Raw genomic sequence first — 13,205 nt, forward strand, 5'->3', positions numbered from 1 at the left:
TCGCATACCCTAGCACCCTATATTGTCTACTTAGATAACTACTTTACCTCGGTAGCCCTTTTCAAAGAGCTTCGAGATATTCAATGTGGTGCATGTGGTACTACCCGCCCTCAAAATGGGATACCTTCTCAGCTCGTTGAGCTAAAGGATCACATTAAGACGATCCCATGGGGTACACTCTATGCAGCAGAGGCTGAAGGGGTTCTATGTCTTGCTTGGCAGGACAATAATATAGTCCTTCTACTATCTACTATCCACTCGCCACAGATATACACTCCTACTAAGCGGAAGCGGCCATTACCAACCTCTACGAATGCAGCTATCTCGCGTATACCTTTTGGTGATGAGATAACTAAGGAGCTCGAGATTCCTACTGCTATCAATGACTACAATCACTATATGGGTGGTGTGGATATTGCAAATCAGTATAGGGCTTCTTATGAAATTCATCGAAAGTGCGAGCGTGTCTGGTTCCCTCTGCTTTTCTTCTTTATTGATGCTGCAATTATTAATGCTTACCGCATTCAATATATCTTTAAGAAGCAACAGGGGGATAGTGAGCTATCTAGTCAGCTAGATTTTCGGCGAAAGCTCTACCAGCAGCTCTTTGCCTTTGCACCTTCGCCAGTACCAAGGCCAGTACCTGGTATAAACCACCAGCGAGTTCAATTCGATAGGCGAAAAGCTTGTGTGTGGTGTCAGTATAAGAGAGAAAAGGGCAAAAGAGGCCAACAGGCCAATCGGTCAAGATCTGGTTGTTTAGAATGCGGCAGTGTAAGCCTATGTGTAAAAGGGCAGTGTTGGGACGAATTTCATAGAATTAGCTAGTCGATTAGGCCTGATTAATTACCATACTGAATTGTGACCGCGATTAGCCAATTAGTACGCGTTATTCATATACGCTAGTATAGCCTAGTAAAATACGCTAATTGTCCTTCCCGGACGGACGAGGGGATAGCCAATCACTATCTCTCTTGATACACTCCGCTGGAGGCAGGATTGGCCTACACATGCTAGAAAAGAGGGAGCTGACTCCTGAGGCATGCCAGAAAGACTCGTCCAAAGGTACGGAGTACATGGTAAAACAGAGGCAACGCCACACGGATGCAGGTACCCTGTACTCCTTCCGCTCCCCTGGCTCACACTGCTCACACTTCACAGACCTTCCCATAGATCCACCCAAATGCAACGACATCTTCTTGCCAAATAATGACGATAATTCTCAGGAATGAGGTACCCGGTGAAAAGTGGAGTTTCCCACCCCCGTACTCTGCCAATGGGTCCCATTGACAGTATTTATTTATTATTCTTCGTTATTTGGTGTTTTTGAATTTCCATTCTTTCCTTGGGATTGAGCCCCTCGTTTGTCCAATGGAGATTGGTATCAGATAGCCCTCTCTTGTATATATACGCAGTCCCTCTCATCTCCGGAATCTCCCCTGACCACTCTCCTCCATTCCCTCCTGATCATCTTCCTTCCTGCTATCCTTTGGTCGTCCCATTGAAGTCCTGGTTATATCTCCCCAGTGGCTCCTCCATCATACCCTGACGATCAGAACATCCTTCTCCTCTCTTGATTCTCCACAATCTCCCTCTTCTCCACTTCTATCATCTCCATACTGTCGACCCATCATGCCTCGCTTTGAAGACTCTGACTTTGATGTTGAGCCTCTGGCTCCTCATGTCCCTGCTCCGCCTCGCAGTACTCGTCCCGGCTTCGCTCGCTCTGGATCGGGCCTGCCGATTCCCAGCAATGCCGATAACACCGTCGAGATCCCCGCCACCCGCAGCTCCATCAGTGATGCCGCCTCCCTCATGCACAATTTGAGCCTGTCCCCTTCCATGAAGGAGCGACGAGGCTCTCGCAACTCCTTTGGTACCTCTCTCCCCATTCCGCGCTCGCCTCGCCGGTCTCGCCTCTCTTCGCAGCGCTTTGCGCCCTCCGTCTCGCGGGATATCCTGGCCTCGCAGGTCCAGGACATGTCCAAGGAGAAGGTGGCCAATGCCAAGAACATGGCCTTTGCCTTTGATATCGACGGTGTGCTGGCACACGGCAATGAGCCCATTGAGGAAGCCAAGGAGGCTCTGAGAATGCTCAATGGCGATAACGAGCTGGGTATTAAGATTCCTTACATCCTGCTCACCAACGGTGGTGGTAAGACCGAGATTGCCCGCTGTGAGCAGCTTTCTCAGATCCTGGAGGCCCCTATCTCCACCGACCAGTTCATCCAGTCGCACACTCCCATGCAGGCCCTGGCAGAGTACTACGACACTGTTCTCGTGTGCGGTGGTGAGGACTACAAGGTCCGCGAGGTCGCTGAGAACTATGGCTTCAAGAATGTCGTTCACCCCAAGGATATCCTGGCCTGGGATCCCACAGTCTCTCCCTGGCGTGCCTTCACCGAGAAGGATCGCGCTGACGCTAAACCGCGTGACTTCTCCAAGATGAAGTTCGATGCTATCCTGGTTTTTGCCGACTCCCGCGACTACGCTACCGATATGCAGCTCATCATCGACCTGCTCCTGGCCGAGGACGGCAAGCTGCTGACCCGCGCCAAGGACCCCGTCGCCAGCCGTATCCCTATCTACTTCTCCCAGGGTGACCTCGTCTTCCCTACTGACCACAAGGGCCCTCCCCGTCTGACCCAGGGTGCCTTCCGCATCGCCATCGAAGCCCAGTACAAGGCTTTGACCGGCGTCGAGCTGGAGCGTGTCGTCTACGGCAAGCCCGAGCGTGCTACCTATACCTATGCCGACGAGGTGCTCAAGTCCTGGATGGAGCAGATTCACAACGAGAACAAGTTGCCTCAGAACATCTACATGGTCGGTGACAACCCCCAGTCCGATATCATCGGTGGCAACATGTACGGCTGGAACACCTGTCTGGTCCGTACCGGTGTCTTCCAGGGCAAGGAGGGCGAAAACGACCCTAACAACCCCGCCAACTTTGGTGTCTTTGACAACGTCCTGGAGGCTGTCAAGGCGGCTGTCCGCAAGGAGCTGGGCCAGGAGTTCAAGCTCAAGTGGAACCCCAAGGTCAACCCTGTTCTCAGCGGTGACGGTGCCTCGGCCGTTGAGTAAACGGATTTTTGATTACAAGAAAAGAAAAAACAACCAAACACAGAGGCGACCACGAACTACCAAATTTGGATTCTGGCTTTTGTCATCTGCGTTGTCACGCTTTACGAAATCGGGAAACATATTTAAATTTGAAACAGCGTGACCGCTGGGCGTGGAACGGACTTGGCTTTTGCGTTGGCGTTTGTGAAAATTGGGTTCCGGTTTGCCTTTCAGACTCTTTTAGACTTGCTTTTCTTTCCTGATTTGCTTATCCATTACATGTACCCCCCTGGATCTTTGATAGAGTGTGAGGGAATTTTGAAGACTTTAGATATCCATTGTCATGTCATTTGCTCAAGACCAGAGACTGGCATGAAAGCAACGTTTGAATTTTTTTTAATCTCTTCAACTCGCCCCTTCTTGCGCATACTTTTCTTACTTGATTGAGACTGGATCTTTTCCTTTCACCTTCTTTGCTTTTTCTGGCTGCTTGCTGAAACGCTAATGTACCATGCCGCGAACATGGCTTTCTGTCGTAGCATGTTCGCCTATTCTAATTAGACTCCTCAACTTTTTCACTCTCAAGGCTATTTTCATTCAGAATTGAGAACCCTATGATACGTGTCTAGCTCCATGTATTTGAATGATTCTACTGTAGGCCTCCCTTAACTAATCCAATAACAGCTCTCACCAAAGCTTCAAAAATCCAGAGAAATGTTTGACGACACCTCGACGAACAACCCCCGGATATTCCCTGGTGCTCAAAGATAGAGCAATATCCTGCATGGTGCCTACTTTCAGCAAGATGCGATATACCAGTCACTCCGAGTCACGGTCAATCCGTATCGAGTGACAAAAATCAATCTTCTGAAACTACTTCGCTACCTCGATGCCTGATCTAGAAACCTAGAATCTAGAACCCGCCAATGTCTCGCCCGGCGGAACGAAAAGAAGAAACCTCGAAACTTCTAGATTCCAGCATCCAAGACACACTCCTACCCTAAATGCGTAAGCGCGAGAAAGTGGAACAAAACAGAAAGACTAGAAAAACAGGAATATAGAAAAAGCAAAAAGTCAATTCTCATCGTGGTGTAGTCTGATCGCGGCTACAGTGGCAAACACCCCGCCTCTCCTAAAGGTTCCAGGCTGAATGTGATGTGATGTTATGTTCTTGTCTACAGGACTATACCTGATCAGGTAGGACAGGTGGCCACAATTAGGATAGTACTAGTGTACGTTCGAGAAATGGATCATACTTGAGACGCAATTCGTAGGTCATGTTTTGTTCGAGAAATCTACATAGATCACGCGGTACAGTCTCGGATCTATCCATTTTGATCCGGCGACACGGCACCGGGTAGGAAATATGCGGCATGCTGCACGTTGCCGACTCTCCCGGGGCCCCCGGTTTCTCGGATACGTGAGATGGGGGTATGTGAGGTGTCGCGGCAAAAGATGTTTTTGATTCTGATTCTGTGGGCGGGTTTCGGGATGGGAGGGTAGGTGTATTTGGGAGGTTCGCTAATGCAGGGGTCCTTGTGGAAGTGTAAATTTGCAGGGTGGTAATTTTCAGAGTGTGGTTTTGGATCAGGAGATATAGTAGTGGTATTTATAGGTGTATTGGGTATTGAATGTTTTTCTGTTGATACGGGAGAAAGTGCAGGGATATAGAGGGGTGCTTTTGGAGTGTCGTAGGGCTGAGAGATAAGATTGTATGTGACTTGGCCTTATCTACTCCGTACTGAGTACGCTGTGTAGGGTCACCATCGAGAGCACTTCTACTGTAGAAGAACAGAGTGGGGGGACTGCTGCAAAGTCGTCATCATTTCGCATACTTTTTCCATCCAGGGACTTGAATGAAATTGGTGAATTCAATTCCAGGATACTGAGTAACTATACTATATTGATCTGCTAGTTGTCGTTCAGCCGTTGACATGTCCAGCATATCTTGTGAGCCGAAGACAGATGCAATGACTAATCAACGAGGTGATGAGGTCGATCATTGAGATTATAGGAGGAGTCTAAGTGACAGATATTCAGATATAAAACCCTAAATAGTAGAAGACTATTGTCCATCGAGGACATGGTCAGAATACTGTAGTAGTCAATAGTGGAATAGTGCCACCTCAACATTCTTCGCCTCCACCAAGGACTGACCGAACCAGTGGCAGCCAAGACTCAAACAGCAAATTAACGAGTCATGTGAGCCATAAAACGACGCGGATCATGGAAGGTTCTTATTTAATATTCTTAAATGAGCAGTGGCCCATGGAACGAAGGTCTCGTGATGCTTACTCTGGAGAGTGGAGCAGGAGCAGAGCCTCGCCAGAGGTCAGCTTCTGCACACCCCGCAAACTATCGTCTTGTCTGATCTACGGATGCTTGGATTGAAGATCAAGCTCTACACTAAAGGGTAGCTACCGCAAGGGAGCAAGGAGATCAACATAGTCTAGATAGTACCTTGGCGTCTAGTCTAGACCTTGATGAAAAAGGAGGCATTGCAGGGTAGTGATGCTGGGCTTATCTGCCAAGCTTTTGACCTACAGTATGAGAAGGCATGTCCTTGTTGGGACGCTAGGCTAAGCCGGCTCCTCGGAAATACAGGCGGCCTCTCGGGGGTTTCCACAGAGGCGCCCACGAGAGTACCACTTAAAACTGATAACATCATCTGGCATCGTGATCCCGACGGATGTGGCCTGTTTGGACCGGGTTGCGAGGAAGTAAGCCTTTGCCAATCCTGTTGGTATCGTCACACACGCCGGTAGTCCTAGTCTGGGTCGTTATCAAAGGATGTCGTGTGCAGTACTTGGTGTCTTGGATAGAAGATTGCAGGTCAACTCTGGGTGTTACTGTTAGGGGGTTCAGATTTGGCTGCTATCTCGGTCAGGAGAAGCGTGGGCATAGAACAGATGTGCATTGGTGATAAAAGATGGGGATGGTGTACTCCGCAGTCAAGCAATCAGGGTATGTGCGGAGTTGGCGGGGAAGTATCCGCAAGCCGAGGAGTCTTACAGTCTTACTGGACATAGTAATCCCTTCCCGGCCGGAGAGGCTGACCCAAGGACTAGAGAGTTAATCATCTATTAATTTCAGGAGACTCGGAGAGGCCCAAGTCAGAACAATGCAAATAGGTTGGTTATTGGCGGAGTCCAGGCGAAGGAGCGTTGCGCGGATGGTCATGGGACAGGTCAGGTGATTCTCATTAGGTAATGGGAGCGCCTCGTCCCCGCATGATCGGCCGCTTTGGCGAATGGCGCGTGCAGGGATGGTCGTAGCGGTTACCTAACAACAACCGGGTCTGGGGTACAGTCTCTGCGATGAGGACACGCCAGTTGAGAGGGACGACATGGATTTCCAATGGCTTGAATTTCCCTGCTTGAGGCAGGACAGACGAGATTCGTCAGCACTCGACCCCCCGGGCACCCAGATTGGTGCTTGCAATCCGAGGCTTGTTTGGCGTGCTCCAGCTGACCTGCGCATGGTTCAGTCGTTGTCCCAAGGGGTCAGTTGGTCATTCGTAATTCATATTGAATAGATTGAATGTGACAGAATCCTCGCCCTCCTCGGCGGCTTCTGGAACCAGGACCCCGGGGACTGGACTCGGGGCCAGGCCAGTCTGAGCTGGCAATACCTGACAGAAGGGACGATGGCAGGCTAGTCCAAAGCGGGCGACAGGTGGCTAGCGACGGAGATGTGAGTGGGTTCCCTAGTATTCGGTCGAATGACTGAGACTAGAAATTATTGTGGTTATATGGTACAGAATACCACATATTCACATTCTAGACTAATAAGACCTGGCGAATTAGTACGGAGTACGGAGTACTACCTACTGGATGTACTCCGTATCTATTGATCAGTGACTAGGATTAACGTGTGCAGGTTGATTGCCCGGGGTCCGCTCGGCGGCTATTTTAGTTATGTCATAGAATGCGCGCGAAAGGTAATTCGGCATCGGCCGGTTGGAGACACAAGGGAGCTTTTCTGATCAAATTATATGATTCTTTAGTTACCTGATGGTTCGGATTGAAAACTCGGGGCTGTTAGTCCCCATCTGATTCATGCTTTAATCAGTAGGAGTACATAATCTCTCCTGAATTGCCCCTGCCTCGAAGTTCGAACAAAGCGATGGTCCTCCATTATGACGCCATGGATTTCCGCTTGCAGAACCCAAAGTAAAAATAAAAATCCATCCGATCTTAATCCGAAAAAAAAAAAAAAAAAAAGCAAAGCAAAGCAAATCGGAGTCTGCAGGGGTAAGTCATCGGACTAGACTAAACCCTCCTCGAATGCTCATTCGTTCTGAACCGTTCTTCGAGGTCCCAAAGTAGAACTGGGCCTGTTCTTTTTTGTTCAACGCTCGAGGCTGCGAAGCCGATCTCCGCCACCGTTCATATTTTTTTTTATTCTTTTTTTTTCTTCTCCATTTCCATTTCCATTTCCAATATTTTTTCGCCATCCTGAGGAGTCATCGCCCCCGGCAAACCGTAGAAACTTAATTCTCCCTGCCACCTGCTCATATACATTCCAAGCCATGCCTGCCATACCTTCCATGACCTCCTTGTTCCTTCCCCTTCCAGGTCACTACTACTCCTCCCACGACTGCTACTCTCCTCTGCCACCATTCTCAAGCTACTTCCACGAACCCAATCCGATCGGTGGACCGAAACGATTTGTCTCTTAAATGCTCCCCGGTCCACTTGACTGCCACGACCACCCCAACTGGGCGTGTACCACGCCGGTTCAGCCTTTTCTGTGACTAACAGCTTTGCCCATTTTTTCTTTTTTTTTCCCCGCCGCCCCTCCCATTTATTGCGACAAAGTATAGCCCTAAACCACTTCAATCCTCCTTGGGCTCTCCCATCCCCCCTAACTCCGTCCTCACTTCACCCTTTGTCGCTTGACCGGAAACTCTTTTTCGCTTGAAATCCGGGGAAGCTGTTACTCGTCTAATTTGCACACCCTATTTTGTGCCCTTTTTTTACCTTTTTTTCTTCTGTGTTCCCACTTGTCTTCGAAAGATACCTCCCGACCAGTCCGCGCGTGTGCACTGGACTGGGGCCTCTTTATAGAGGGCCCGCTCACTTTCTCTTTCACCATGACCTCTCTTTCAACTCTTCCGGCTGCCCCTACACCCTCCAAGCCGACCTACCCTCGACTTTCGACTTCCCCCTGCGTCGACCAACACTCACGCGACTCTTCACCTTCATCCTGCGACACTCCCGACGGATCTAGGTCTAGCAGCCGCCGGCGCCCGTCTTTCGGCTCCATCAAAGAAGACGTCGACGGTACGTGAAAAGAATAAGAAAAAAAAAGATGGCTTCACTGCGACCGGCAAGTCATTGTAAAGTAGTCGATGAATAAGATTGCTGATGTGATTCCCCTTCTGCAGGCATTGCGCAATCCTTCGTGGATACTCATCACGCTCCATCACCCAAGGAGTCTCACAAGCCGCACCTGCCGGCGATGCAGCAGACTCCGGACTTCTGCTGCCCATGCGGTGGATTTCTGGGGTGGAAGCAGATTCGTCTGGGTGGAAAGAGCCTGAGTCGCAGCTATGGCGATCTTCGCAACCTGGGTAATATGCAGGCAAAAGGTTGGGCCTGGGAGACTACCCAATCGGGACGAGAGCTGGCGCCACCCAAGGCCATCCCGGCCGTAGTGGAACAGGTACAGCCGCCGGCGGGCACTTCCTCTCTGGAGAAGCTCCCACCCGAAGTTCTGGGTAAGAGAGAAGCAACCAAAAAAAGCCGAGAAGCTTGTCATATCTGAATATGTACTAACCCGTTCGCTAGATCAAATCATCTCCTACCTTGCCATTGATCTGCCGCCCAATGGCTACACGCCGCGCAATATTGACCTCGTTTCATGCCTCCTCGCCTCGCGCACGTTGCACGCCGCAACGCTGGGCGTGTTGTACAGGAACATGACCTTCCCGCACTCGATCATCTTCTCCAAGGCCCTCAATCATATGTCCTCTTATCCGGCTCTGGGAACATTGGTGCGCCGTCTGGATTTCTCGCACTTTACCTCTGTCGGCCTGGGTCGCACCAAGCAGATGAACGCCGAGATTCAGAACCTGACTTCGCGCACGTTGCTCAAGTGCTTGGATCTGTTGCCCAATCTGAAGGAATGCCTGCTGCAGGAACACCTCGAGGGTGATCTCAGCGTGGATGTGGTGCGGAAGCTCTTCATGGGTCTTCCCAATCTCCGTGCGGTGGATTTCTGCGGCTGTTCCACACAGTCTTTCTCGCAGGTCTTCACAGAGGCGTTGACTGCGGGACCTGCCATGCCCATGAGCTTGCCAAACCTGAAGCGGCTATCCCTTCACGAGTGCAGCACTATCCAGGCTCCAATCTTCGACCTCCTGCTCTCCCGACTGACCAATTTGACGCACCTGGATCTCACCCACACCCAGGTGAAAGACTCTGCTCTTTTGGCGATTCCCGAAACGGCTCGCATCACCCACCTGAGTCTGTCACGGTGCACCCGTCTGCCCAGCTCCGCTGTGGTGGAGTTCCTCACCACGCACCCAGCCGTCCGCGACTCCTTGGTGTACTTGAACCTCTTGACCGACCCCACCCGTTTCCGCCTCCTGGAGGAGGACGATGTGACCGCACTTTTGCCCAAGCTTCCCGATAGCCTTCGCTCTTTGAACCTAGGCGGTGCCAAGGTTACCTCTGAGCACGTTCCGCTGCTGATCCCCCTGACCAAACATCTGGAAGAGCTGGGCCTGAGCTCGGCTGATCTGTCGGTCAAGGACGTGAACTCGTTCTTCATCCAGTCCCGCGAGAACGGTGCGGAGCCAAATGCGGCTCCAAGCACTCTGTGCTACCTTGACCTTGCCAAGGTGCCACAGATGACCATTGGCGCGATCTTTAACACGAGCACATGCATGCTGCTGTCGGAGCACAGCTACCCATTGCAGGTGATCGAGTTCAGCGACAAGATCATCACACCGCTGCGTGAGCGTGCCAAGACCCAGCGTGTCTCTGTTGGTTGGACTGTTCGTGACCTCGGCCGACGAGGTTGGTACGTCCGGGATCCTGCATCCATGCCCATCGAGCCTACCGATGACGGCTCGCGCTCCTGGAAGATGGGCGCGCGCTGGTGGGGCATGCGCAAGATCCCCATGGCCGTGGGCGACGTGGGTGGCATCTACGGCCATTACATGTTCAAGAAATGATATTCTCTCGGAGCGTTCTTTTTGCGTTTCTTCATGCCTTGTTCGAACAAAAGCATGCTGGCTGCTCCTCTTTTATCTTTTTCTTCTTGCTGGTACCAATACCCTTGTTGATTTCCGCACTTTTTATCTTCCTTTCAGCATTGTTCTTTTCTCATTGCGCACATTGGTTCAGTTCTTTTTGGGAGGGATGCTTTTCTTTTTTGCTGCTGCTTTTGACGATTACGAATGACGATATCCGGTCTATGCATGGCGGCGCGCAATATGGCTTACGAATTTCGGCATTCTGGCTCCTGGCTTCGGGTTCGTGCGCTCAATTTGCGTCTGTTCTCTGGTTTTGCATAGCATTCAGGATCTCTTCAGCGCTGTGTTCATTGCTTTCCTTGCTTGCTCATGTTTTTTTTTTTACGGCGCATGTCATTATCATCTGGCGTATTCGCATCACTCTACTCATGCAATGTTGATATCTCTTTCAAATACCTCTCTATTGAAATCTTCAGTAGATAAAAATAGCATCTTCAAGATCATACACGTATTTATGAGCGGTCGAGGGCACTTTCACTCTACCATCGAGAAAAATTACCTTTGGCGTTAGGGTATGGCGTTCAGGTGATGTCATCACGTGACGATTAGATCAAAGAGCTGCGGCTCTCAGCTGTCGCTTTCACATCATCTGCCTGTCCCTGCGCCCTCGAAGGTTTTAAGCCTTCTCTGCTTCATCGAAACCTTGCACCGGGAGATTCTCTCATCCCGATGGGTGGTTTCTTTGTCGCTGCCCAGGACAGTGGAAGCTGTCGAGACTCGCGACGATGGCACCTCCGAGCGGCGCGGCCTCATACAAGAAGAAGGACGGCACCCTGACTCTGGCCAAGGATGAGCAGACGCTCACCTGGAACCCGGCCGCTGCTGGGCCTGCGGGTCTGAATATTGCCGTTTCTACCATTACCAGTACGCGTTGCTTGTCTATTCTTGCCACTTGAGGGCAAATTGGCTAACTCGGCCTCTAGACCTGCAACAAACCCCCGCAACGAACCCCAAGGTCATGCTCAAGGTCTTCGCCCTCGCCCCTAATGCCCCGCCGAATACCACACCAGAACAATATGTGTTCTTGTTCACGGCAGGGCCGGACGCCGCCCGCCCGCAGGCCGACGCTATCAAGAACGCACTCAGCGCCCGAATGAACACAGGGAAGACAGGCACGCCCGCGCAAACACCAACCCCCGGTGCAGCCGGTGGAGGAGGTATGTCTGCGGCGATGGCGATTGCCAATGCCATTACGTCCGCCGGGACATCGAAGAACCCGTGGGACGATGATAATAAGCTCAAGGGCGATGTGGAACTGCAACAGTCACTACTGAAGGCCGACCCCACCCTGCAGCGGATGTTCATGGAGTCGATACATACCAAGCCCGATAGCTTGACCTCGGCACAGTTCATGTCCCAGTTTTGGTCGACGCGGTTGCATCTTCTGCGGGCGCATGCGATTGAGCGGGCGCAGACTCGTGGCTCGTATAACGTGCTGTCGTCGCTGAAACCGCGCGTGGAGGAAAATGTGACCAGGCTGAATATAAGCAAGGAGCAGATCTCGCTGATCTTCTCACAGCATCCGCTTGTTAAACGGGTGTATGATGAGAATGTTCCCAAACTGAGCGAGCAGCAGTTCTGGTCGCGATTCTTCCAAAGTCGACTGTTTAAGAAGCTGCGCGGAGAACGTATCTCGGACTCGGATGCTACGGATGCTGTTCTGGACAAGTATCTACGAGAAGAGAATGCAGAGGCTAACCGTGAGGCGTTCGTCCCACACTTTATGGATTTGGCTGGAAACGAAGTCCATCACAGCCAGCGTCGTGGAAATAGGCCGGATCTGGATATGCGGCCATCAGGTGCAGATAAAGTGCCTATTATTCGGACGCTGAACAATCTTAGTGAGAAGATCATGGCCAACGTTGCACCGGCAGATGGCGATGTGACAGCTCCTATCGGTATGGACGAGGAGACTTGGCAGGAGATGCAGTTACGAGATCTCCAAGGGGACGAGGAGCAGGCTCATGTCACCCTTAATATCCGCGATCAGAACCGCTTCTTCTCGCAAACTCAAGAGGACGAGCAGACCCGGGCATTTGCCCAGCAAGACCCGGACCAAGTCTTGAAAACTCTCCGGTCCGAGATTGCACAGAACCTGCCGCTCGGTGGTAATGCACCACTCCAGAAGCTTGTTGATCCGGGCGATGACGAGGACGAAGAGATGGAAGATGCACCCGCCAGCAAGCGCCCCGTCGGGTCAGCGGCAGCCCTTCATGATGCATTTTCACAGATTCTCGGTGCGGTCCGCGAACAGCGCGACCAGATGAACGAAGGATCTACATCAGATACCTACGGGCTTTCCCCGGGACTTTACGATCGGTTGACCCTTACCCACGCAACCTCAACCGAGTTCCTCAACCAATTCTGGCAAGCCTTCCTCTCTGGCAATCCCGAGCGAGCCAGCGAAGTCCAGTCCCTCTCAGAATCGCTGGCTCGCGCCATAGAGCGCATCAAGGCTGTCGCCAACGATGCGGAAGCCGAACGCCAGGTTGAGGTTGACCGACGGAAAGTCGCGGCGCGCGAATACTTTGAACGCACCAAGCGCAAGCCCCGACTGAATCTGGATGATATCGAGGGTGGCCAGAAAGTGGTCAATCAGCTGCTAGGGCCTACATCACACGCCTTGCAGCTAGCATTGACCCGATATAAGACTACGCTGGAAGCGGAAAAGGCAGAGGCGGCTAGAGAAGCAGCCTTGCTGGCTGTGTAGAGAGAGAATGGAGCGTAGCGACGCGCAGCCCAAGAGATCAACAAAATGGGGGGCACACAAGACTTTCTGGCGTTTTTTTTGACATTCGGGCATGGCGACTTGAAATGTATTATATTCCATAAAAAGATTCCTTTACTTTTGTCTCACTTTCCATTTCAAAGTAAAGCTAAC

At 51.3% G+C, this 13,205-nt stretch overlaps 3 protein-coding genes across 3 annotated transcripts; all 3 read left to right on the top strand.

The window, feature by feature from the left end:
• Positions 1-1,632: 1,632 nt before the first annotated feature.
• On the top strand, positions 1,633-3,081 carry N7458_005345 (phosphatidyl synthase; the record flags this gene model as incomplete). Its single annotated transcript, XM_056908727.1, has 1 exon — positions 1,633-3,081. The coding sequence occupies one exon, from the start codon at positions 1,633-1,635 to the stop codon at positions 3,079-3,081; it is 1,449 nt and encodes a 482-aa protein (XP_056767345.1).
• Positions 3,082-8,155: 5,074 nt separating this feature from the next.
• On the top strand, positions 8,156-10,243 carry N7458_005346 (Leucine Rich Repeat domain protein; the record flags this gene model as incomplete). Its single annotated transcript, XM_056908728.1, has 3 exons — positions 8,156-8,345; positions 8,450-8,782; positions 8,853-10,243. 3 exons carry the CDS (start codon positions 8,156-8,158, stop codon positions 10,241-10,243), a joined length of 1,914 nt encoding a protein of 637 aa, XP_056767346.1.
• An 806-nt stretch (positions 10,244-11,049) lies between these two features.
• Positions 11,050-13,034, top strand: N7458_005347 (TFIIH subunit TFB1 family protein; the record flags this gene model as incomplete). Its single annotated transcript, XM_056908729.1, has 2 exons — positions 11,050-11,188; positions 11,248-13,034. The coding sequence occupies 2 exons, from the start codon at positions 11,050-11,052 to the stop codon at positions 13,032-13,034; spliced, it is 1,926 nt and encodes a 641-aa protein (XP_056767347.1).
• Positions 13,035-13,205: the final 171 nt, after the last annotated feature.

The sequence above is a fragment of the Penicillium daleae genome, assembly GCF_028827525.1.
Source record: "Penicillium daleae strain IBT 16125 chromosome Unknown utg000005l_segment0_segment0, whole genome shotgun sequence".
NCBI classification, from domain to species: domain Eukaryota; kingdom Fungi; phylum Ascomycota; class Eurotiomycetes; order Eurotiales; family Aspergillaceae; genus Penicillium; species Penicillium daleae.